Source organism: Botryllus schlosseri, chromosome 6, assembly GCF_051294905.1.
Source record: "Botryllus schlosseri isolate E-star chromosome 6, Bs_hap1, whole genome shotgun sequence".
NCBI lineage: Eukaryota > Metazoa > Chordata > Ascidiacea > Stolidobranchia > Styelidae > Botryllus > Botryllus schlosseri.
This window is the reverse complement of record NC_137241.1, coordinates 16,000,551-16,025,955: the sequence shown is the minus strand read 5'-3', so window position 1 is coordinate 16,025,955 and position 25,405 is coordinate 16,000,551. Positions and strand designations below refer to the sequence as shown.

At 40.5% G+C, this 25,405-nt stretch overlaps 4 protein-coding genes across 5 annotated transcripts in view; 3 read left to right on the top strand and 1 right to left on the bottom strand.

Moving 5' to 3' along the window:
- LOC145441160 (cation channel sperm-associated auxiliary subunit gamma-like) overlaps positions 1 to 15,752 on the top strand; it is a 19,408-nt gene extending 3,656 nt beyond the window's left edge. The window contains exons 5-23 of one of the 2 annotated variants that reach the window (XM_080318963.1): positions 638 to 731; positions 814 to 978; positions 2,516 to 2,707; positions 3,112 to 3,225; positions 4,410 to 4,793; positions 5,237 to 5,385; positions 5,830 to 5,919; positions 5,985 to 6,121; positions 7,093 to 7,218; positions 7,274 to 7,415; positions 7,471 to 7,618; positions 8,194 to 8,349; positions 9,128 to 9,293; positions 11,850 to 12,019; positions 12,680 to 12,810; positions 13,851 to 13,953; positions 14,014 to 14,133; positions 15,495 to 15,548; positions 15,614 to 15,752. In XM_080318963.1, coding sequence (XP_080175089.1) covers positions 638 to 731; positions 814 to 978; positions 2,516 to 2,707; positions 3,112 to 3,225; positions 4,410 to 4,793; positions 5,237 to 5,385; positions 5,830 to 5,919; positions 5,985 to 6,121; positions 7,093 to 7,218; positions 7,274 to 7,415; positions 7,471 to 7,618; positions 8,194 to 8,349; positions 9,128 to 9,293; positions 11,850 to 12,019; positions 12,680 to 12,810; positions 13,851 to 13,953; positions 14,014 to 14,133; positions 15,495 to 15,548; positions 15,614 to 15,615 — 2,643 coding nt within the window. In that variant the 3' untranslated portion in view covers positions 15,616 to 15,752. The remainder of the gene's footprint in view (positions 1 to 637; positions 732 to 813; positions 979 to 2,515; positions 2,708 to 3,111; positions 3,226 to 4,409; positions 4,794 to 5,236; positions 5,386 to 5,829; positions 5,920 to 5,984; positions 6,122 to 7,092; positions 7,219 to 7,273; positions 7,416 to 7,470; positions 7,619 to 8,193; positions 8,350 to 9,127; positions 9,294 to 11,849; positions 12,020 to 12,679; positions 12,811 to 13,850; positions 13,954 to 14,013; positions 14,134 to 15,494; positions 15,549 to 15,613) is intronic. The other variant, XM_080318964.1, reaches the window with a different exon arrangement.
- The window catches only part of LOC145441164 (heat shock protein HSP 90-alpha-like), a 27,080-nt gene continuing 12,947 nt past the window's right edge, over positions 11,273 to 25,405 (top strand). The window contains exon 1 of the mRNA XM_080318971.1: positions 11,273 to 11,292. The gene's annotated coding sequence lies outside the window, so the exon portion shown is untranslated. The remainder of the gene's footprint in view (positions 11,293 to 25,405) is intronic.
- On the bottom strand, positions 15,761 to 20,267 carry LOC145441171 (F-box only protein 48-like). The gene is made up of 3 exons (XM_080318979.1): positions 19,852 to 20,267; positions 19,312 to 19,428; positions 15,761 to 16,245 (listed from the first exon to the last, which is right to left on the bottom strand). The coding sequence occupies exons 1-3, from the start codon at positions 19,999 to 20,001 to the stop codon at positions 16,081 to 16,083; spliced, it is 432 nt and encodes a 143-aa protein (XP_080175105.1). The 5' UTR covers positions 20,002 to 20,267; the 3' UTR covers positions 15,761 to 16,080.
- Positions 24,901 to 25,405, top strand: part of LOC145441158 (uncharacterized) — a 6,163-nt gene continuing 5,658 nt past the window's right edge. The window contains exon 1 of the mRNA XM_080318961.1: positions 24,901 to 25,386. Within this exon, the coding sequence (XP_080175087.1) occupies positions 25,384 to 25,386 (3 nt within the window). The 5' untranslated portion in view covers positions 24,901 to 25,383. The remainder of the gene's footprint in view (positions 25,387 to 25,405) is intronic.

The window sequence follows — 25,405 nt, the reverse complement described above, 5'->3', positions numbered from 1 at the left end:
TATCAACATGTTTGGTACTTGCTGTTGTAAAAATATAGAAATCTTACATATCTGATAAGCTACTAAGTGATTGATTGAAGGGGCTAAGTTTAAATTGTGCACCCAAACGTCACATATCGCCAAGTGAAGATATCGTGCCAGTGATCCCGCAATGGGTTAAGAACTGGAGACTCTAATCCGCGCCACCATAGAAATTTATTTGTTCAACAGGCGTGGAATGGGGATAGTTGAAATTTTCGTTTAGCTGCCGTTCCTTTATGGTGGTTTCTGAAGTAAATGAGTCCGGCCAAAATTTTTTTCCCGATTTTCTCATTAATTTGAGACCACATCAAATTTAGATTGCAGTGCCCCTTCAACGTTGTTGATATATGATAGGTGGTAATAAAGTAAATCTTTTTCAAATTTATCATATGACAATTCCAAATGATTGGTCCTGAGTAGGCAATACATCTCTTTGTTACAAATCATTCCATGCTTTGTAGTACTGGTAATGAAAATGACCAAGAAATTGATGCATTACAATTCTCGAATTTGTGGTTCCCCATAAGACTATTGATGAAACAAGCTATTTTGCCCCCAAAAAATTGATAGCTAATGAATATTGGCTTCGGTATTTGACAACGTTTTGTGAATTTAGATAGTATCCGCTGAGAATGCAGCGCAGAAATGCCCTGGCAAGGCTCCTATGCTTATACAATTTGGGAAGAAGTTCATTTATCTCAGTAAGGCAGGTATTCTTGGATAATTTTGATCTATTTGACAATAGATTGATCGTAATGCTGTAAACAAAAACTTGATTTCTTTTCACATTAGGTTTGACGGTGTTTCGGGAAGGTTCGAACAAGAGATTTGTGGTGGCACAAGAATCGGTATTTTTCAAAGAGGGATACCATTGTCTGGAAAAGGCCAAAGTTTCACCGAAATCTCATTCTGCTATAAGAGTGATCGCTTCGAGTGAATCCAATGTCTTTGTCTCAGGTTCGTCAATAGGGCTGGGCACAATGATTCGAGTACTCGAATCTGAATCGAGTGTTAATTTTAGTGATTCGAGTCGAGTAGTAAAAGACGATTTTTTCGAGTACTGAAATTTTACGCTCCTTGCCACCGAAAGTTAATTTATCAACAAGAATTATAGTTTCGATACTAATTTTCACCGTCGAGGTCTTGAAACCTTTATTGGTGTATTGTAGCATACGAATCATGTAGTACAAAGCTGCGAAAGTTACAGGAAATAACACATTTCCGAAGTCATGATCACCCCACAACATTGTCACAAAGTGCAATGAAATCGGTATGGCCGAAAAAATACATAAGTATCTTTAATGTGATGGATAATATGCAGTATATTCTTCATGGTCGCATCAAAAGTACGTATTTGAACTTTGACATAGTACATTCTGTTATGACGTCATAATGAGTGATACTCGATTACTCGACTCGACTCGAAGCATTTTACGTGATTCAGAATCGAATCACTCAGGTACTCGATTTTGCCCAGCCCTATTCGTCAACTCATTCAGTAATATCGCCTGTTAAAGACTGATCTATTTGAGAGCGATTTCATGCAGGAGAAAGCTTATAGTGTTTCAACGGAAAATTTTGCAATGTAGGCTAAATACTCATACTCACACACTAGGGTTGTTCAAATGAAAATAAAAAAATTCCGAAATCTTGCTAGGCGATAGGCTACCAACCAGTAGAAGCGAAGTTATTGCAGTTGGAAATTTTGGATTTGAAAAAATAGCATTGGCGATGGGTAATCCCAGAATAATTGATAAAAAACTCAAATAACTTTGCTTCTACCGGAAATAGTTTGGCAGTTAATCGGTGGAGGCGACTTTTTGAAATGTTAAGATGCATCTTCGCAACTAACGCAATATGACTGCTATGATGCTACAAATAAGTAGTCTTCGAATATATATTCTGTAGTTATTGACGATTTCGGGCAAAATTGATCTAAACTTATCCCAAAACTAATTTCTACTTTTCAAAATCCAATGTGTAAAAAGTAATTCTCAAAAATTGTTCAAGTAGGAGTATAAGTAGTCTAAAAACATAAACTTCACTATTTGTTCAATTAAAAAAATGGCTCTTGGGTCAGACGCAATGCAGTGAATGCACGCTTTGTAATGATCGGGGATAAGTCAGAATCGGAATGACATCGACGCTTTTGGATTGTGATGGCCATTTATTCCCCAAAAATCTCTTGATACGTAGACGGTTATCATTAATCAGTTGGATTTGTTTAGGATGTTGGATTTATTTATTCAGGGCTTGCAATTGAGTACGAAAATTGTGTATCTCCATTGGTAGGCTATGCGACAAATTCAAACATTTGTAGATTCTGTCTGAAGTATTGCTTGTTTGAAGATTAATCATTACAATAAACACAAAGTCCAATATACTACAAAGTCACTAATTCACAAGTTTCCTCACTTAGCAAGTGCAATGTTAGTAATTTTGATGGTAGAATTAGAATACACTGAAAATAAGAATTCATTTTCTTTTGGTGCAGATGAAGAAAATTCCTTGTTGGAGTTTGATGTGCTGCTTGGAACAGATGGAAACCCTGTCTGCGACTTCTTGAACCTTACGAGATCGTCGTGCAAAATTGTCGATGTTGCATTCAATTCTGCGTCTTGTTGCGAGGTTTTTGTACTGGTCATGAATGCGTTCAACTCATCGTATACTCTGATGAGGCATTCAGGTGTTTGAAACTGTTTCGTTTCTATCATGGCATGGTTACATTGGTTACCGTACGGATACTGCATTGGTTACGTACGGTTACTGCACGGATATCGGTACTGAAATTATTACTCACAAATTTAAGGAAAATTCTTCGATTTAATGGTTTCCCGAACTGTAAAAATGACTTGATAATATATCAAATTACAGCTCAAGAAAACTTGAAATGCCACCATCGCCGGAATATTTCAAGATTACTAGTTCGGTCAAGACAGATGTCACTTGTTAAATATAATAACTTGGGAAATCTTTTTCATCCTTCGTTAAAAGCTTTATCAGCTTTGCTACTTTTCAAATGTGGATTTATTTGGACTGGATTCTGGATTCCAGTCTGCTCTCCCACTGAACTGAATTTCATGATCACAGATATGTCGACAAACGGGAAATGGAGTATCATCACCACCTTTTCCTGGACCCTGCCATCGCCACCAGAGGCGAGGAAAATCGTTACAGATCTTCATTATAATTCATCTTCCGCAGGTTCGATAAATGTCTGTGTACAGTGGATCGCTTTTAGATACTTAGATATAACGTTATTGTAGCATACCTGTGATAATCTTGTTACAATGTGACATCTACAATGTTTACTGCACGATTGCATCGATACTTTGCAATTTGAATTATTCATATTGCTGAAAATAATTTACAGGCTAATTAACGAATTTATGAATGTCACACTAAATCAGTTGTTCTAAACCGGAGTTCAAATGAACCCCAGGGCTTCGCTGAGCTAGTCTCAAGAGTTCTGTGGAGTCAAGAAACAAACTCACTCAACTCCTACAGCAGAAGTCACACTGATTTGCAGGGTTGTAAGGACTTGAGTCATGACTCGACTTGAGTCGGACTCGAGTCACTTTTTCAAATGCGTAAAATGACTCGACTCGAGTCAATTTTTGTATTGACTCGACTTGTACTCGAGTCATTGCGCATGACTCCAACCAAGTCATATGACTCAGGACTAGGACGGCCAGGACAGACATTTCATTTTAACTTCGAAGAATAGTAAAGCTACCACATTATTGGTATTTCATCTATTAGTCCTCATACTTGGAAAATAAGGCCAGGAACTGTTAAGACTGAGGAAAATTTCTATATTATGAATGCGAGCCACTTTAGCAGAGTTGAAAAAAGTGGGTTGAACCGAATTAAACTGAAAACTGAACAGTGAACATAATGACTCGGTCTCGATCCTCTACTAGCTGACTTGACTCGATGGTGAATTGAAAATGACTCGACTCGAGTCAAAACTATGAAATTGAGATTGACTTGTAACTCGGAACCTTGTGAATTGGTTACAACCCTGCTGATTTGCAATAAATATTCATCGTTATCTTTTTGTTTTGTGTGAAAGTAACTTTGAATACTTCTGTTCTTTTAACACTGTCGTTGATGCACGGTTCAATTCTTAATTAAATGTCTCATGTGGTAGATTTTTGTTTTGTGTTCGCGAAAGGCTTTGCAGATCAGCATAAAGGTTCACGGAGGTTACCAAAGTTTAAGAACCCTTGTCATAGATTTAGGGCCGCTGACTAGCTACAACTGTTTGGTGAAATCAATTTGAGCTCACGAATAAAGCAGGAAGTCGTTGTGACTGCAAATTTATAATTGCCGATGGAATGAAAAACGATTTGATGATGCTTCACATTTACTCGTGCATTTTTCAGGAAGAACATTTACCATAAATGGAATCAGCACTTTGAATCGTCCGGACGGCGTGATCTACATGTGGGGTGACGTGCTGATTCTTTTTGATATCAGCACTTCGACTATTGGCTGGGTCCCCTCTTTTTTAACAAGTGAAGATACCGCAATCCAATTCAGCTCTGCAAACAACAAGGGAGTTTACAGTGTACTGACTAAAAACGGTACCGTTTGGGCGGGTGCGAGTTATCCGTTTGCAAGATCTTACGATTGGGTCGTGACTCCAGTCGGGAATGTACCGGAAGGAAATTTGCTGTCCACTTTCTTTGATGTCAATGACGATTTGTTCACCATTGTTCTCAATGTGAGCCAGAAAAGTATCAAAAGAGTACAGTTACCAATTGAAGGTAGATGTAATTGTGTGATTCTGAAATTTATGTTTTCACTTAGGGTAGGGGATCTTGTGTCCTATCTTTTATTCGAAACTGTAGGATTTTACATGTAATCCTCAAGCTATCCTTGGATCGGCAATGATATTTTGTAGGCAACAACTCTGTCTGTCTGTCTCTGTCATTATCTGACTCTGAGTTGGTCTGCAATACTTAGTCGACATTTCTTAGTTGTATGGGGAAAAATACTTGATTATGGTTGCGCATAGCACAGTGCAAGTTGTTTCGTCTGAATTTAGGATGTAAAATATTGTTTTGGAGCTTTGAAATTAGTTCAATGTCATAGTCTCATTGCTAATTTGGTTGTAATCAGGTTGACTATCTATCTAGCATTATTAATATTAATAGTAATTAATGTTAACTGTGCTTTTCGCTCGACAATTTCGTCATCACATTTCTAGATCAGCCAGAATCTGGCTGTAGGAGACCTTTGGATTGTCAAAAGCTTTTCGTCCTTTGCGACGCCAAGTACTCTGCACTCCATAAAAATCACTCGACGTTTTCGAGAACAAGACAATTCTTGTTGAAGACTCCATCACTTACAGGCAAGGTTTGTTGGAAATAAACTTCCTATGTCTTCCTAGTAGGCGTTTAACGCAAATCTTACGTTAGTTTTAAAAGGCCGAAGCTCAAGCTTCATTATTCTGCTTGTGCATTTACTCAGTTGTTGCTAACCATAAATTATAAGATCCATGATCATACGAATAAATTTTTTCTGGAGTGAAGTTTTGAGCATAGCAGTTGTTCTGTGTTACTTGAGACGTCCTGCTAGTTGTGTACTGGTGTAAATCTTCTCTTGTATCTATATGTGGTTTGATTACAACATTTTTGACAAAAGGCGTAAACTAATTCACAAAAACTTGATAATTCATCACTGTATGTAAATTTGGTTGGACACATTCAAAAATGTGGTTTCGAATTCGATGGAAATCGAGTAGAGTGACTACCGACATTATTTGCTTATCTATGTGGTTCAAACACTCAATTTATTCAGGGAAAACTTAACGAAAATCTAACGCTGGTGCACAGCAAGAAATCTCTGATTACGTTCCTGACTGTCGTGGAGAGGTTTTTCACAAAGCAAGTATGTCGTGTTCAGTTGTGCCGACGTCAGCACTTGCGTTTACTGCGAAAACTCTATTCTCGCAGAGAATAAGCGTTCCTGATTGGTGGTTGAGCAATGACAGGAAAGAAATATTGAATAACTGGTGGTATACGGAAAACAGACAGCTGCAGCAGCATAGGAAGTATCTCTACTTCAAGGGCTCTTTGCCTAATCAACCAGAGTAAGTAAATAGAACTTCTTGGGAACCCTGATCAAATGTTATTGTACATTGTACAATGTACATTCATGTGGCGAGACAGCGTAGTGGGTAATCCACAGCTACTATACAAATGGGTTGTGGGTTCGAGTCCGACTGAGGTCGACTTTAGAATTCCTACCTAAGCGTTGGAGGTTTATGTAGGCTCTTCCTCTACATCTCATCCGCGTAAGCAATGTCTTAAAAAGCCTGGAAGTGGGCCGTGCTACAAGTCGTCAGCCACGAAATCAACAAAAAAATAAGAGATATCGGCCTGTTGTAAATGACCAATGACCATTGTAGTTGACGCACACCATGAATACCACAAACAAACAATTCATTTTTCAAACATGTTAGGACAACAAACGTAGTAACGTCTTTTGGGGTCTTCCAATCCTTTTGCAAGTCTTTTCATACCAATTTTTACAAACAAAACTGACTTCTGTATATCTATGTCACTATGCGTTCTACTGATAACTTCTTCAGAATCATTGATGTTACTCAACTCGAGTGAAAAAATGCTGATGTAATTGAAAAATTCTCTCATTACACATACGTCAATCACATTACCTTCTGTGTTTCATGGCAGACAAAATATGTAAGCTATCTGTAATACTCTACTAAATTCTTGAAGATAGAAGACTGAAATAATTCGGAATAAAATTAAAAAATGAGAGACATCCTTAAGAATGTTGTTTAATGGCTTGAAAGTTGAAACAGTTAATTCGGATATCCGAATGTAGGCTAACTACTTTGCTGAAAATTCTTGGCAGCTTTGAAATTAGACAAAACGATGCAAATCTATCCATAACATTATATTTGTACCTCTTCTTCTGCATCGCTTTGTTTATGAAAAACGAAATCGCGAGTGCAATAATTTCCGGGTCTCAAAATTCCGTTACTGACCGCCAAGTAATGTGGAACGTAGTGACATATCAGATTACCGACGTATTTAGCTTGTATTTTTACGAAGAACTCTTCCGTCACGAGACGGCATCTGCGCCAAAGGTTTACGAAAGATTACAAACGTCAACGTGCTTCTTGCCGAAGATTATATATCTGGATAAAGACGAGGAATACTCGTACGTAAAAGCTTTACGCCGAACTTCCGGACAGTACCGTTATGCATTGATTTAGTTTCACAGTCGTGCTGGAGCATCCGTTGTCGTCCGGACTGTTGAATTACGACTTTTTACGGTTGGTGGTTATGCTGTCGGATCACTCTGCCGTGAGATTGGAAGCTGTCAGACATGTGCACTCGTATGACGTTCGATATCAGGTAGGAACCGGGCTCTATTGTAAGCATAGCATTATTGACTGCGTATCTTCTGCAGATTAGCTTGGTCGGCCAGGTAACTAATCATATGCCGCCGGGAGTTTTATTGACGACGGTTTCTTTGACATTTTATCCCTGGAACCCGCACATGTTTGCGAATGGCAATGCATCCTGCTGTTGGAGCACCGATTCGGGGATGGCCTATGGTGAGATACAGTCCATTCTCTAATTTTGATTTTTACACCTACTTTTTGAGACTACTCGAGTAGGTTTTTTCTTTTCTCCCACAGCTGCACTACGTGACTGCTGAAAGTATATGACCTCCATCAAAATTCACTTTTTAAAAGTACTTCTCATGCCTTTCAGTTTCCACATCTACTGAAAGTAATTTTGACATGACCTAGAAATTGCTATTTATACTTGTAATTGACTAGAACTTTACAGCATTACTTTAACATTGAATTGTGTAAAAATGTTAATTACTCTGACCTCATCTGAAGACAGGAAGACTGTTTTATAATAACTTTTTAACTCTACCAATCACACTGTAATAGCGATAGGATATATAAAAGCTTACTTCTGAAAAGCGTGAGAAAAACTAAGTGGGATAATACAGGAATAAGTACCTTCATGGGAAATAGCGTGATAAGAGGCCATTCGTTGACATGAGGTAGCTACAATATTTTCCGAGAGATGGAATCCTGTCAGTAATGTTATTAGAGCGGCTATCATTTATCGAATACCAAGTCTCTCGCCAATAGTCAATTCATCTACTCTGCAGAACAAAATGTCTTGGTGAAAGTAGGATGCCCACCCGGACGTCGTCTGGAATTTGATTTTCAGCGTTCCTTGGATATTGTGAGCCGCCGCGGTAGAACGTCTGGGTATGAGTGCTATTCGACAGCCCCGGATTACGTGCCGTGCTTCACAACGTTCGGTGGGTTTTTGAACCAAAATTGACGCGGCCTTAATAAATATCAATCATCACAGAAACCATCGGATGTGTATTATCTACTGGTCGTTACCGATTATTTCTAGTTGTAAGAGTTTGATATTTGTGCATATATCCTTGACTTCACATCGCGTTAGATACTAGGTCCCCTTACTTTGCAATTTGGGTTAGCTTCGAAACTGTCCGGCCTATCCGATCTCTCGTTTTCGACAAAGAGAAAGAGACAATCAGCTACAAGTCGTCTTGAGCTCAAATCCGTTCTACAGAGTCACTCACTGGGAGGCGACTTGTGCAGTACTGCTGCTTGAAAACGAATCACTACTATCACTTATACCAACATTAACAAAACATTTCAGTTGGGATCCATGCATGATGCTGACTTTCCGACAATATACATGTCGTCTTACTTTTTCAGCATCACAAATTATGAAGCGAGTATAGCAAATGATAAAACTAACTCAACTCAGTACCAGGAGAAAGAGGCAAGGCGTGCTTGGCTATGTAGAAGTAGTTCTGATTGTTGTAACTGTCATAACCAAATCCCTGAGTTCAATCCCGAACTGCTGTACCAGTTGAAACATAACGGTCTATGTAAGCCCGATCGCATTTTCAGCACACTTCTGAAGCCGTCTCGTGATGTCACTCCAAGGTGACTAGCTCCGAGATGACTTAACCATGCAAATAGCCCTAAAGTTTCAGATTTATCGTAGACTATTTTGCAGTGATAGTGGAGCGATGTAGTTACGAGAGATATTTCTCTTAGAGTTTGCGGCGGCGTTCTACGTTTACGATCTGGTCACCGATCAGAAAACTCCGTTCGAAGGGAATTACACGTTGAGCGTAGTTGGAGGTGGTGTTGGTTACTTGGAGAACGTAGAGCCGTATTCTGATGATGAGAGAAAGCTGTATAACTATAAGCCAGGAGACAAGTTTGTGACTTTTCATAGGCGATTTTTTGTTAGCGATAGTGTTGTCTGAATGCATTGCACGTGTTGCTGTATTGAACCGAGGTCTTGTGGCTTAGCTTTATCGTGACTTCAATTGAGCTGTGAAAATTGTATCGGCACCTCACAAGGTATGACAGTACTGTATTAAGTTGCAAAAAATTGTCACAGTGCCAGAAATATGTAGTTGTTCGCATACCCCCGAAAATTTAGACGCATACCCCACTTTGAAAACCTCTGATATTGTCGTTAGAAGAAAAAATGTCATGACCACCAACTCCTGATTCAACAATTGACTAGGGCTGGGCACAATGATTCCAGTACTCGAATCTGAATCGAACATTAATTTTGATGATTCGAGTCGAGTAGTAAAATACGATCTTTTCGAGTACTGAAATTTTACGCTCCTCGCCACTGAAAGTTAATTTATCAAAGAGAATTATAGTTTCGATACTATTTTCCACTGCCTTAAAACCTGGATTGGCCGTATCGCAGCATACGAAACATATAGTACGAAACTACGAACGATACTGGAAATAACACATTTCTAAAGTCATGATCATCCCACAACATTGTCACCAAGTTCAATGAAATCTGTATGGTCGAAAAATACCAAATTATCTTTAATATGATGGATAACAGTATCAGTCACATTCCATAATTCCATAATAACAGGCATTATATTCTTTGTAGTGGCGTGAAAGGTACATATTTTAACTTTGACATAGTACATTCTGTTATGACGTCATAATGTGTGATACTCGAATACTCGACTCGAAGCAGAAGACGTGATTCAGAATCGAATCACTCAAATACTCGATTTTGCCCAGCTCTACTAATGACCAGCAGTCGTTTATTTCATTGTATGTGTATCCATTTTGTGGCATAAAGAAAATGTATGTATGTTATTGCAAATTTGGAACGGAAATTTTCCAACAATTGAGTTGAAAAATCTATACAGTGGTTCTCGAAGTGATAGCGAGCCTCTTGGGGGCATGAAAGTATCTGAGGGGGGCGCGAAGCCACCGGAGGAATATGATGCTTCTTAAACTGGGATTGAGCTTAATTGTGCTGAAACTTGCCAGTTTCAACAACGGCAAGCACAATTGCATTGTAGTATCCATTCACTGATGCTAGATTTTGACTGATGTGACAACGGACACAGATCAAATTAAATTAGCGTGTGTTGGCGGCCGTCAATATACAATTTGAATTAACGAATTGGTTCCTAAATCTTTGAGAGATTTTATTCTTATTCACGCTTGGTGCGATTCAGGGTGATTTTTCGTTTTTAATATAATAGTGTAATCTGCGCCACACCGTACATAAGCAAACCACATAGGAAAATGATGCACCCCATGAAGAAACACAAAGTCGGAATCGTGTGCGTCTCACGAATGAAGGTTTTTCTGCTACATTTGGGCCATTCCAATATATATTCCGACTATGCCTACAATCCTGATAGGACGTCAAAAATAAAAACATGCAATAAAGTGATTAATAAAAACTGGAAGATGCATCATTAATTTTGTGAGCAAGTTTTCGCATACATCCCCTTCATCAGATCTACCCATTTAATCTAATCACCCGGGCTAAGAATGGATAAATATTTGACAGTAATATATGAAACAACCAATAGTACCGACGAAATTATTTTTCCAGGTAGAATAGGAATCCAGATAACATTTCCTCGCATCTATACCCACACTTATGGTGCATAGATATAGTAAGCCTCAGCCCTCAGGCACACTTAAAAACTTTTAGACGCAAGGTATATCTCAACAAATCAGTGATGTCATATAACCCCACAAGGGCTATTCACGGTGCCAAGTTTATCGCGTGGATATTGCGTCTAGATGCGTCATGAGGATTCTCCGTCGGAATACAGTTGTATGCTATATATCTTATTGAAATACGGCCGTGAATAGCGAAAGTGTTGAACACCTCTGGATTAGGCTTACTACGAGTATTTGGTTGTATTAAGGTAAGCATCGGCTCTCTGGACGCTGGCCGGTGCGAAACCCTAGTGGTCCAACGCAGATACTATCCAATCGCTGTCTCACGAACCAAGGACGAGTATGGCCGTAAGGCTTTCATAGTCCGCCCCGGGGATGCTGGCAGATTGGTGTCTTAATCCCCATGCATAGCCAAGGTGGCGAGGTCAATCTTGTGGCCGCAGACTCAAGCCCCTCAAAGCCTGGCTATGCAGACTCGTTGCACCAGTAAAATGAGAGAAACTGAAGCAAAACGAGATGGGTGTCTATGTGTACCACATAGTCACCCTGGCAAACCCTACAGGGGGGGGTTGGCTGCGGCCCCTCCAGACCCTCAAAAAAAAAAAAAAATTACTACGGAATCATTGTATTATGTGGTCAGGGGTGTACGATAAACGTTAAAAGGGTTGAAGAGCACTGGTCTGTACAGTGTTGTACAGTCATAAATAAGGAGTCGAACTTCAAATTCTTGCATAGGTAGTTCTTATCTGAGAGACTTCCAGTTTCATGTTGGAGCCATCTGATCAAATCTGTTGTACATTCACAGCCGGGACTCTTTGATATGGAATGTATTCTCTGCATCATCTGTGGACGGCATGCGGGACAGCTATACTGGGAATTTAATATTTGATGCTGGGGACCCGGCAAGCATTGTATTTGAATGCCGGTTGGATTCGCCTTGCGGAAGCATTCCGATTGGGTCACCCAACCCTGCAGGTGTGCTATTGTAATTGCTACGAGCTTAGGCGATTATTGCTAATCAGTCATGCCGGTAGGAAAGGAAAGGACGTCATTTATTTTTGTCCTTGATGTTTTTGCGGCATATACACCGACTCACGATAGACATGCACATGATCTGTGCATATGCATACCATGAGTGTATGATGTGCATATGCCGCTGGACAAGGAAGGTGCAGATATAGCCTTGTATGGCTTTCTTAATCTTGCACCACCCCTCCATGCTATCTAAGTAATGCATGAGCGCCAAGCAGGGAAGTCATGGATGGATACCAGTGTTACTAATAAGGTCTTTGGTCTGACCCGGCCGGGGATCGAACCCACGACCTACCGATCAAGAAGCCGGACGCTTAACCATTACGCTATCTTGTCGGTACATATCTATCAGTTGCATATTGAATCGAGTAACCTTTGGTAGCTAATGTTGAACTGGGGTTTAACGGGAAACGATATTAATAAACCTGATGTAAGTTGTCATATATGTGTTCAAACGGCACTTTGATTATTTTGCTGGGATTTAGATAGTTATGGTTTTGAAAAGCTGTAACGTTACCGCAGTCAACAAATTCACTGCATGAGTAGTAGGCCTACACGATCTGGCACGTAGTCTGTTTTGAAACCACATATTTCCTCTTGCAGAATATTATTTTGAAATCGAGGTTTCCAACAAAGGCGTGGACTCGTCGACCAATTGTGATTACACAATGAAGTTTCACGTTCGTCTAATCGGGATGGGGCTGAGCCCCCGGATACATTTATTTTTAATGCTGGTGAGATAATAGTGGAGTTTTTTCATTCAAGTGAACCGAAACACACCTAGTGAGCCTTGCATTATTTTGAAATATCCGGAGGAGGCCTGTAACAAAATACTTTTCGAGTACTCAAGCATCAGTTGCTCAAGAGGTTATGTTGTTAGACAATTTCCACTTGACAGATTTTTAGGCGAAACTACTTACGTTTTATATTTTGGAAAATAGAAAGTAGTTTTGAGATAGGTTTGCATAGCTTTTACAAGGGAAATTGCCGTAACAATGCCGTGAAATAGCCTAGTATCACGGCGGTCGGCGGATGAATATATTTTAGTATTTGTAATGTTCAATTGAATAGTATGTTCGTGTTGAAATGAACCCAAATATTTTCTGCTGACACTTGTCAGGGGAAATCGTCAGCAACTAGTAGAGAATTGGAAAGAACATTGTATATCAACAATCGTATCACAAAATTTGACGTCACCGGCATGAAATTTCAAATAATTGGGGCGAAGAGAGTGCTCAAGCTCAATGTACCATTTCTAGATGGTACACGAACTCCTTCTATTGGCACAGGCTTGGTAGCGTCATTAATCGTTTTGCGTCAGTTGCGCATATACACCCTACAATATTGAAAGAAGCCAGCTCCGGATATCTTATAAAAGTATTCAAGCCCTCAACCAAATCTACTTTTAAACTACTTAAGTATTTTTCAGAGCTTCATGTTTCTACTTCCATGTAAGCTAGCACCTATTTGTAGTGTCATTAATAGTTTTGCTTCAGTCACGAATATGTTCAATTTCGAAAGAAGTCACCTCCGGTGTGCCCTCCACCTAATTTACTTTTAAAAGCTACTCAATCGAGTACTTTCAGACCTTCATTTTCAACTTCTAAAGCGTTCTTCTACTTGTAGTCAAGTAGAAATGAATGGCATTTGCTCTACTTTACGCCAACACTTACTTGTTTGACCGCCTCTGGAATTATCTACTCTACTTGTCAGTTGTCTGCTGCCAACCCACATGGCAGTACATTCAACCATCAGACATACTCTTAACTTTCAGATAGTTCTGGGCGTGTTCTGCATCGGCCTTCTGGTCTACTACGTCTGCAATTTCTGGGGCGGGTTCGCAAAGAACAGAGCTTCGAGGAAGCAAATCTTTGAAAGTAACTTGCCGAAGATGAGGGTGGCGTGTGTTTTGTTGTTATTAAATTAATTTTGATCAGGTGATGACGAGAGTGACGTTGCCGATCCTTCCCCGAGGGAACTGCGTGAGGCGCTGGCCAGACGGCGCATGACTCTTGTCGGGCTCACTTCTACATTGCCGAGATCTTCGAGACGGCGTTGTGAGTTTGGTATCTAGATAGAGAATAGAGATAGCCAGACAAAAAGTAGTGATGGCATAGATCAATCTTTTTTCTTCATTCCCACTTCTGATTAGTGATTACCTACTAATCTTAATTCCACACGACCTAAAACCGTCTATCTAACCATAAAATATGCTCTGTCCAATAAAATTCGGCAAGACTTTGTATAGTTAGGACTTGATTTTGGTGCAAGTTAAGACACCCGAAAATTGATAGTGACGACCCGTATAAGGAAAAACAATGATTGTGGCATAATATATCTGACCAAACGTAAATCCGAGGTCGAGATAAGTATAGTAATATTTTTGCTCAACGTTAGTCACTACGTTTTATCATACTCATACAGAGTGATATGCCGGGATGTTACGGACAAGCTATTTGTTTTGTTGAGTGAACTCAGTATCTCTGGGACGTCTGACAGTAGACAATTGCCTTTAGCTGCAACACAAAACTTCTTTTGTACCGGTATCCCGCAAAATTGTGTGTAAGCTTTATTGCACGTCATGCTGCTCGTGCTAAATGTGTTTGTGACCCCCAATATTAGTTGTCCAGAATTTATAATAATTTTCTGTGAACAACACGCCATAATACGAGCGGCGCATACAGCCGAGTGCAGTGAACTGGTAAGCACAGTCCTGCAAGTGCGTCTGTTCCCAACCAGAAAGCCCTGAATTTCCCACCGTTTGGGAACCACTGGGATAGATCCTGTGCTGAGATGAAGTCCACCTTCAAAACGGCAGTCATTTCAAATTGTTATTGACAACATCCAGAGGTGTAAGTAGTTATCGTTGGTACTTAAGTACGAGTAATGCCGTAAATTTATGCTTCATTACAAGTAGAAGTAGATCTTTCCTAGATTGTATTCTCCGACTAGTTTTGCCTCAAAATCTGAAAACTGTCAAACAGAAGTCGAAGTAGTCCAAGATCATAACCACTTAGTAATACAAGTAGACAAAACCTACCTGAGTACTTTGAAAATGCAGAAGTACTTCATTACTGACCACATCTGGTCACATCCCGAGTGTAGTTACTCAAATTTTCAAGCGTCCTGAATTTTTCGATCACAAATCTACTGTGACACAGTGGCCATTTCATGCATTTCCTTCGGTAATTATAAATTAAATATATACTCATCCCTAAGCTAATTTCTACTTTTCACAGTCTAATTTGTAAAAAGTTAGTAGGCTAGTTTTGCCTTGAATTCACGTTATGGATTTGTCCCAACATTAGATAGATCTGTTGGTGTCAATTTTCAGGAGCAGAATTTTCATTAACAATATCCGATTATTTTGCTTTTTAGTATGTAACTTGGTTAACAAGACCATCACTTTTTGTCACAGCGTCTACATTCGCTCAACCGTTTCGTGCAGACTCTGAGAGGCAATTTGTGAAATGTAATTTGAAAAATTGTTTTACGTGGCATTTCTCTCCCGAGGTTAATGCGAATTTCTGCATCTAGAACATGGACATGTTTCGCCAAAAGCAATACATCTGCTGCCGACAGAACTTTGCCTCACCAGACATGTATGAAGTCAAAGCACGCTTTTTTGGATATTTCTGTTTTTTCACACATTCAATAAAAGTTTAAAAAGCAGTGATCACCGACTGTGATTCATCAAATGAACAGCAATCACTATTTCATTATATATTTATATATCCTTATGGCATAAAATATATGTATGTACGATATTGCAAATTTGGAACTGAAAGTTTCCCACAATAAAGCTCTAAGATCTATTGGGTCCACATAAAATGGCAATAAAAAGTTTTTTCAATTTGACACAATAAAATGTACAGACTGAGATCATTGAAACAGTCATACGATAAAATGTTCATATAAACAAAAATAAGGAATCGAAATTGATAACCATCTGATCGGAAGAACTCATTGTACTAATACTGGTATGCGGCAAGTAGAAACGTTTCCTAACGGTAAAGTTCTTTCTCAAGGATTTCAGCCCAATCCTCCACTGATAGCGGTCTCCATTTTGCACAGCGGTTCAAATCTTTATACGATTTTAAATAACTGTAGTCTCCTCGCATCCACGAACGTTTGCAAAGCTGCCGCAGGTACTCGTCAATGACCATGTCCTGAGAATATAGATATATAACAAATTACGACTACAGATGCAAGTAACAAGTGCCAGGTGGGGAACGAAAGATGAAATACCCAGTCAGATCTGTATTACCTGGAACTTGACGTAAAACGCGTAGATCAGTGGCTCCAAATGTGGGCGATTTGGCGGTCTAGGGGGCGAAAATGAAGAAGGGGGCTATAGGGGGGCAAAAATTGGCAAAGGGGGAGAAATTACCGAAGGGGGCGATGACGCGTTAAAACGGCTATTTTGGAGTCAAGGCGGAGAAATGACCTTTTTTTTAGTCAACCCACCAAAATTTGGTTGGAAAAGTTCACACTTCGACATCGAGCAGAAAAGTTGAGCTTTTTTTTTTTTTAGTCAACCCGCCGGTGATTCCAGTTCGTATGCCCATTTTTCGGTTCGGGGCGATGGTCAGTGTTGAACTTGAAAAGGGGGCGATAAAAATGATGGGTTCAACGTTACTAGTAATATGTCAAGTAGATGGTGCATGGAATGATGTTTCTTCAGACTCACGAGCGTTCACATGACTTATAATATAATTTAGGGTTGCCATACGTCCTCGAATTTATAACAAAATTTGACTGAGATGCCGTAAATCAGCACCGAAGTGACGCTCCGGCGGGTATTTCGGGAGCTGAGGGAAAGTTCACCTTTTTTTGTTTGTTTCTAGTCAACCACCCGACAATGTGAAGGAAAAAACTATTTTGGGCACCGAACGAGAAAGATGACCTTTTTTTTCAGTCGACCTACTACGGAGTGGTAGAAATTTACCACTTTTTCAGGATTTTCCACCGGTATTCTAAATTTGAAAAATCAAAAAAAGTGTCCTTTCCCGATTCCAAAATATGGTTACCCTAAACGTAGTGCACATTTGCGTAATTCGTACGCACGTACAGGGCGCATAAAGTATTTTTTTAGTTTCTTTCCATTCTCTGCTCTTCTCTCGTTTGCTTGTCGCGTTAAGTGCCTCTTTTCTCTCATTTTTTACGCGGACATTACGCAGACCTTATGCGGAGAGAGCGATTCGTGCGCGCGTATACTTGACTTGCCAGGCTCCCAATCAGATATAGCACCCAAACATGGTCCAGAAAAATGCCCGGCATTTTTACACCTACCTTGGCTACGTAACGTGTCTAACCGTTTTGAAAAGCTTATTAAATCGGCTGCTTGCCGTTGTTATTTCAGCGTTAACACGCATGTGGTGTACACGACCAAACCCTTGTTGCCCAACACTCGAAAATATGTACTTACTGCTATTAATGCAAGTAATGTTGTCTACCAATACAAGTGCCACTGTGATAGTAGGTATGTAGAACGTACATCTCAAAGATTGTTTGAGCGTATTAAGCAGCATATCCCTAAACTGATTCGGTCGAAAACATGCGCAAATGATCGCACGGAGCTCGCACGCCAGTGCAAATTGGCTGCCAAAACAGTGCTATGACGATTACGAAGCATATGCTTCGTCAATTGGTCAGCGTCTGAGTGAAAACCTCGCCTGTGCACAGCACTATAATAACAATCTGTTCACTGTCATTGCGCGGGGCAGATCCTCGTTTCATTTAAATGTGTTGAAGTCTACTATTATTCAGTTGAACAAACCTATTTTATGCAGACAAAAAGATTTCTCCTATAACCTACAAATTTCTCATTAGTGCGTGTTGTTTTGTGCTTGTAACTGTTTTTTTTTACAAATTGCGCTGCTACTATGGTACCGTATGTCCATACACTTGAAGTTGTTATTTGTTGCCATTGGTACAATGCGAATTTCATGGTCTGTGATTTTGATTGTTGCGTCATACTTTGTCTTTTTGGTTTTGCTTTTAAATCTGGTTAAATCCCTTTAGTGTGCCGTTAACTCTTGAAAAGAGCCATCCGAAAAATCTTCGAGTTATTATTCTGCTACAATTGATGCTGTATTGAAAGCTATATTCAAGTTCTGTAAGACGAACCAGCTATCCAAGCTCAATTGTGAGAAATGATACCCACAAGGGGTCGCAAGAGGCTCGGCAGCGACAACATGCGGAACAGCGCTAAATTTATTCTCACTTTTCGTTCAGCGATGACGTAATATCTCGTTTTGGCCAATTTAGTGAGTGAGTGAGAACCGTACGCGCGTACGATTTACGCAAATGTGCACTACGCTTAATACAGGGGTGGCCAACCTGCGGAAATTTGTGCGTGTATGTGTTGACGGTCGTCGACATGAAAATTTAATTGGCGAATTTACTCCCAAATTTTTAGGAGACTTTGATCAACCTTGAAATTTCCTTCGCGCCGGGCGCGATTCAACGCGATTTCATTTTTCGATTTTGATATAGCAGCACCTTCTGCAACCTGAGCACCACAGTACAGCTGTAAACAGCAACGAAAAATGATGCACCCCCTATAGAAATACCAACTTGGAATCGTGTCCTCGTCACGAAAGAAATTTGTTTCTATGGTGCGTTTTGGTGATTTTGATATCATTCCAATATACCGCCAATCCTGGTGGGAGGTCAAGAAATAACAAAGTGACTTATTACAATTGGTCCATCCGTAGGTGCATCATCATTTATGACTTGCCCTAAATTTTCGAAAACACAACCTCCATCAATTTTACCGTGGAATCTGATCACATTGGCTGAGAAAAGATAAATTTTTGATACTAATATGTGAAACTACGAATATTAATGACAAAATCATTCGTGAATCTGAAAATTTTTCGCGCTTGGCGCGACCATGTCAACATTAGGAATCTATTCATAACATGACCACATGCGATTTCGGTGCGTAGCCTATATCGTAAGCCGATGTGAATAAATAGGTTAGTCTGGAGTTCACCGAAATTGGACATTGTAAATTGGGTATTTGACGTCCAGTTTGTTCATTACGAACTATGTCCTGGAATGCGGCCGAAGGACACATGACTACTCGAAATGCGGACGTGAATAGCAAAAAGGTTGGTCACCCCTGCCCTAATATAACTAGGATTACGTTCTAAACTATTCTTGAAATCGCATCAGTAACTTGATGAGAAAATGACGTTTATATCTCTTATATACGGTAATACTTTTACCTTCCACGTTAAGGAATCTTGTGGTATCGCCTTCAACAAACGCGGACTGAGGTCGTAATATTTTTTCCTCCATATGTAATTCGAGAAGTTAATGCAAGTGTTCCAACGTGTTGAAACCTACAAAGGTGAAGGGCTGATTATATTGATGTTGATTCGCGAAGGTAGCGTAGTGGTGACGATAAGCGCCTGCTACCCGGGCGACCCGGGTTCGATTCCGCGTCGGGAGGTTGAACTGGGCTCCTATTTCCCCGCGTCGCTGTTCTTACGGCAAAAAAAAAAAAAAACAGAAAACTAACTGATGAAAGAACGCACTCACAAGGAATGGAAAGAGGAAGAGCCCTGCAATATAGATTAACATCGAAAAATAACTGATATCGTGCACTAGGTCGAGGTGGATGCTAGTTTAATAGACCGCAACTGGCCGTTCGGCATCCTCCTATCTGTTCATTACATTGCATTGTACATTGTGTGTGTCTTGGTCAGATAAAAATATAATCAGACGGTTACTGATATATTATTGTAGCAATAATTTCTATTCACCTCTGTCGCATGACATAAACTTGGAACGTCGAGCAATGTGAATATGTCCTCGGAAAGGCTATGAGGCAAGGTGTCAGTGAAGTCATTTGGTACCAGTACCCTGGTTTTCCAGCAATTTTCCATCGCCATGCTCGACTGTTCATCAACCATCCACTGCGTGCTTGATGACTATACACCGAATCCCTACACAAGTACCACTATATATATATCACTCAACAAGCTGATTCAGCGCAAATTGACAAGTGCACCGGTTTTACTGCGGGACCGCCCGACTAATTGAGCTATCTTAAAACCTCATTACTGGCGATAACGTTACCAGGGAACTTATACAGTAATAAGAATCGGGAACAATGTTTACTTTTGCAGAAATTATTGCTCCTGAACAACCGAAGTCGTTACTTGCTACAGCGACTAAACTAGTAAACAGCTGTCGTCCATTTAAATGTTACGACACAGATTATGGCTCATACCTCTTATGTGAAGACATTTTGAGGAGGATTATATACGAATAAACAATGTGTATTACACATGTCATACCAGTGTTTCTGTCTTTATGTATTTGTATGGTCAATCCACACTACTGGTCTGCATATGGATTCTAATACTAATGATGGAACTGAGCTTGATGATAAATATCAAATCCAACAAATACGGACACTGCACAATCGCTTTATAATGTCGTAATAAATTGAATGGTTTATTGTACTAGCTGAGAAATGCTATATTTAAGCAACTGGTTGAATACAATTTAAATGAATAAAATTTAAATAAAATAAGTTTTGTCAGTTACGTCACGACATCATCTAGCGGCCTAAGATTAGTACCCTCGCCTCACGCACGGGGCCCCGTGGATATACTCAGATATCGCAGATATCGCAGGTATCGCAGATATCGCAGATATCACTACTGTGGATATACTCAGATATCGCAGATATCGCAGATATCATTGTGGATATACTCAGATATCGCAGATATCACCAAAAACCGCAGACATCGAGGTCATATAAAGGTCACGCTTCGTTTAGAGCGCAGATATCACGTCTTAAGCATGTCTAGGTCGATTCAGTGCGCAGATATCAGGTCCGGACCATGTCTGGGGGAATTTTGTGCGCAGATATCAGCTCCGGAGCATGTCCGAATAAAAATAGTGCGCAGATATCAGGTATGGACCATACCTGGATTCTTTTATGGTGCGCAGATATCAGGTCTGGACCATACCTGGATTCTTTTGGTGCGCAGATATCAGCTCCGGAGCATGTCCGAATACAAATAGTGCGCAGATATCAGGTCTGGACCATACCTGGATTCTTTTGGTGCGCAGATATCAGCTCCGGAGCATGTCCGAATACAAATAGTGCGCAGATATCAGGTCTGGACCATACCTGGATTCTTTGGTGCGCAGATATCAGCTCCGGAGCATGTCCGAATACAAATAGTGCGCAGATATCAGGTCTGGACCATACCTGGATTCTTTTGGTGCGCAGATATCAGGTCCGGACCATGCCTGGGGGAATTTTGTGCGCAGATATCAGCTCTGGAGCATGTCCGGATACAAATAGTGCGCAGATATCAGGTCTGGACCATACCTGGGCTCTTTTGGTGCGCAGGTATCAGCTCCGAAGCATGTCCGAATACAAATAGTGCGCAGATATCAGGTCTGGACCATACCTGGATTCTTTTGGTGCGCAGATATCAGGTCTGGACCATACCTGGATTCTTCTGGTGCACAGATATCAGCTCCGGAGCATGTCCGAATACAAATAGTGCGCAGATATCAGGTCTAGACCATACCTGGCGCTGTTTCCTGCATAGATATCAGGTCCGCAGCATGTCTGACGCCAAGCGATACGCAGATATCAGACCCGGAGTATGTCTGGATAGAAATATTGCGCAGATGTCAGGTTTGGACCATGCCTGAGCGTATTTCTTTGGTCGATATCAACTCCACATCATGTCTGGATGGAAATGGTCAGGCCTGGTCACTGGTCAGAGCTGACCAGTAACAAACCACTTACAGTTATTTTGGAGTCCTCAGGCAGATTTTGCCTGCTTGCATCACTTAGGCTACTCTAGTGCAGGGGTGTCAAACTCAAGTTGTTTCGCGGGCCGCATTCAAACCTTCAGTACATAGGGGATTAGGGGTTCTATTCAAGCGACACGTTTACTCGCAAACAATGGAATTTGCAAAAATACAAATATTGACTGGTTGAATATAGTTACAAACCGCTAAAACAGGGGCTCTTACGACGGTATAAGCATATTTCTATGATCCCCTTGTTTCAGTCGTAATCTGGCGTTAACTCTGCGTATGCGTTGGGAGGAATACAAGAGATTTAACTGTAGACGTGGCCGTTGGAATTCGGTTCATTTAAATCGCGATTCGTTTTCCTCTGGTGGTCGGGAACCTTTTCAGTCAGAAGTGATACAGTAGTGCGAACGCAGATATTTGAATTACATTTTTGTAACTAGTATATTCTCCATATATTCATGCATGCAACGATTTCACATTGGCGTTTTCGCTTCTTCTAGGTCAATTCTAGGTCAATTTTTCCATAAAACTCTGAACTCAGTGTTCTCCATTTTGACTTCCCGGAATTGCGTGTCAATGTCACCGAATTTTTGCTAATACTGCTAGCGTGAAACCACAAAATAATAGTCAAAATGTGGCCTATGCACATATTTTACCTTCGCTGCATTGAGGGATTATTTAATAGAAGTTTCACGGACTAAAAATCTCAACATTTGTTAGAAATATGCAGGATAATACAAGCATTTTCCCATCAAATCGAAATTTTTTCGCGGGTCGGATAAAATCGTCCGGTCGTATGTTTCACACCCCTGCTCTAGTGGTTATATATCTTTGTACTACATCCAATTCTACTTGAAAAAATTTTAAGGAAATAATAATACTTTTTTACACTTTGTATTTTGTAAAGTAGAGAGTAGCATTGGCACATGTTTCTATCATGTTTATAAGAATAATTGTCATGATAAATGTTCAAATAGTCTCACACTCCTTGCGAAAAGAGTGTGTATTCACACCCGAAGGGCGGAGAAGAGTGGTACAAGAAAACATAAACTAACTAAGAATTATATAGCGGTCATAAATCCTACGTGCCTATATACGTGCATACCATTCTACGTTACTACGAGCATGCAGAATTTGGATTAAAATGTTGTAGGCTAGGCTACTGTATTTATACCGCGGTTTAAATCTGAGGTAGCCTACTTTCAGGTTTTGTGTGTCATGAGTACAGTGTCGTTCAAAAATAACCTTTTTTCCGGATTCCAGCCATTCACTGATTAAATTGTCAGGTTACCCTAAAAACCGTTGCACGCCAAATTTGGTTCAATTCCAACAAGTATATAAGCCACCGCATAGCCAATTTAAATTTTTAATTTATTAGAAAAAATGTTTTAAAAATTTCAAATTTTCCTGTCAACCCCCCGAAATTGTTGAATTTTCTTCAAAGACGATGCAAAACAAATTTGAATCAATTCCAACTAGTAGAAGCGGAGTTACTTGAGTTTTTCGTTGATAATTCTCGGATTAACTACACCATTCCCGAAGAATCCGACACGGCTCGGATTTCGTGCTAATGCGTGAGCCGAACAAAGCGCAGATGGTCGGAGTTTCTCATTTAGCTGTTTAAACAGTATTTACCATGTTTGTCGACTAGCCCTACCTGCGTATTCGATTAAGTTGACCGTCGCGACGCTCTATTTGTATCCGGTCATGCTCCAAAGCTAACATCTGCGCATGAAAAAGACGCCTAACCTGATATCTGCGCACTGGTTAGGACATTATATGTTCAATGCTCATATAGGTGCTGATATCTGCTCACCATTTGTATCCGGACATGCTCTGGAGCTGATATCTGCACACCAAAAGAACTCAGGCATGGTCCAGACCTGATATCTGCACCCTATTTGTATTCGGACATGTTCCGGAGCTGATATTTGCGCACCAAAAGAGCCCAGGTATGGTCCAGACCTGATATCTGCGCACTATTTGTATTCGGACATGCTCCGGAGCGGACATTTACGCACCAAAAGCGCCCAGGTATGGTCCAGACCTGATATCTGCGCACTATTTGTATTCGGACATGCTCCGGGGCTGATATCTGCGCACCAAAAGAGCCCAGGTATGGTCCAGACCTGATATCTGCGCACTATTTGTATTCGGACATGCTCCGGAGCTGACATTTACGCACCAAAAGCGCCCAGGTATGGTCCAGACCTGATATCTGCGCACTATTTGTATTCGGACATGCTCCGAAGCTGATATCTGCGCACCAAAAGAGCCCAGGTATGGTCCAGACCTGATATCTGCGCACTATTTGTATTCGGACATGCTCCGGAGCTGACATTTACGCACCAAAAGAGCCCAGGTATGGTCCAGACCTGATATCTGCGCACTATTTGTATTCGGACATGCTCCGGAGCTGATATCTGCGCACCAAAAGAATCCAGGTATGGTCCAGACCTGATATCTGCGCACTATTTGTATTCGGACATGCTTCAGAGCTGACATTTACGCACCAAAAGCGCCCAGGTATGGTCCAGACCTGATATCTGCGCACTATTTGTATTCGGACATGCTCCGGAGCTGATATCTGCGCACCAAAAGAATCCAGGTATGGTCCAGACCTGATATCTGCACCCTATTTGTATTCGGACATGCTCCGGAGCTGATATCTGCGCACGAAAAGAGCCCAGGTATGGTCCAGATCTGATATCTGCGCACTATTCGTATTCGGACATGGTCCGGACCTGATATCTGCGCACTGAATCGACCTAGACATGCTTAAGACGTGATATCTGCGCTCTAAACGAAGCGTGACCTTTATATGACCTCGATGTCTGCGGTTTTTGGTGATATCTGCGATATCTGAGTATATCCACAATGATATCTGCGATATCTGAGTATATCCACAGTAGTGATATCTGCGATATCTGCGATACCTGCGATATCTGCGATATCTGAGTATATCCACGGGGCCCACGCACGGTGAATAAAGGGATTGTGATGATGCAGCAACGAACAATTTTCAACAGCAGTGCGTTTGAAAAGCTGCGCGGGACGAGGTGCAGTGTTATGCCTTGGTTCAAGATTTAGCGACAGTAGAAGCGATCGTAATATCACGTATCGTATTTGATTTAATCCCATCAGCTGCCTCTGCAGTTTCACGATTAGGAATTCCGATAATCCGTATATCGCATTAAGTTGATGCTAAATCCCCGCGTACGGTCGATTGCTGTGCGAGTAGCAATCCTGATTAATGTACGAAACCATTTATCGATTACCATCTTGAATATAGAGGTGTATCTCATTCAAAATTGAATTTCTGACGTAATGTGGCGATGATGCGTCTTGGCTGCTTACAGTATTATACCATGTGAAACTGGTATTTAAGCATAGGCCTAAACAACATTTTTAAATCTATAAAACCATGTAGGCTACTATGCTACTGTTAACTTCTACACTGGCTAGTATATATAGAAATAACTCCTAGGTAATATAGCATTTGAATGGTGAGTCATTATGTATTCG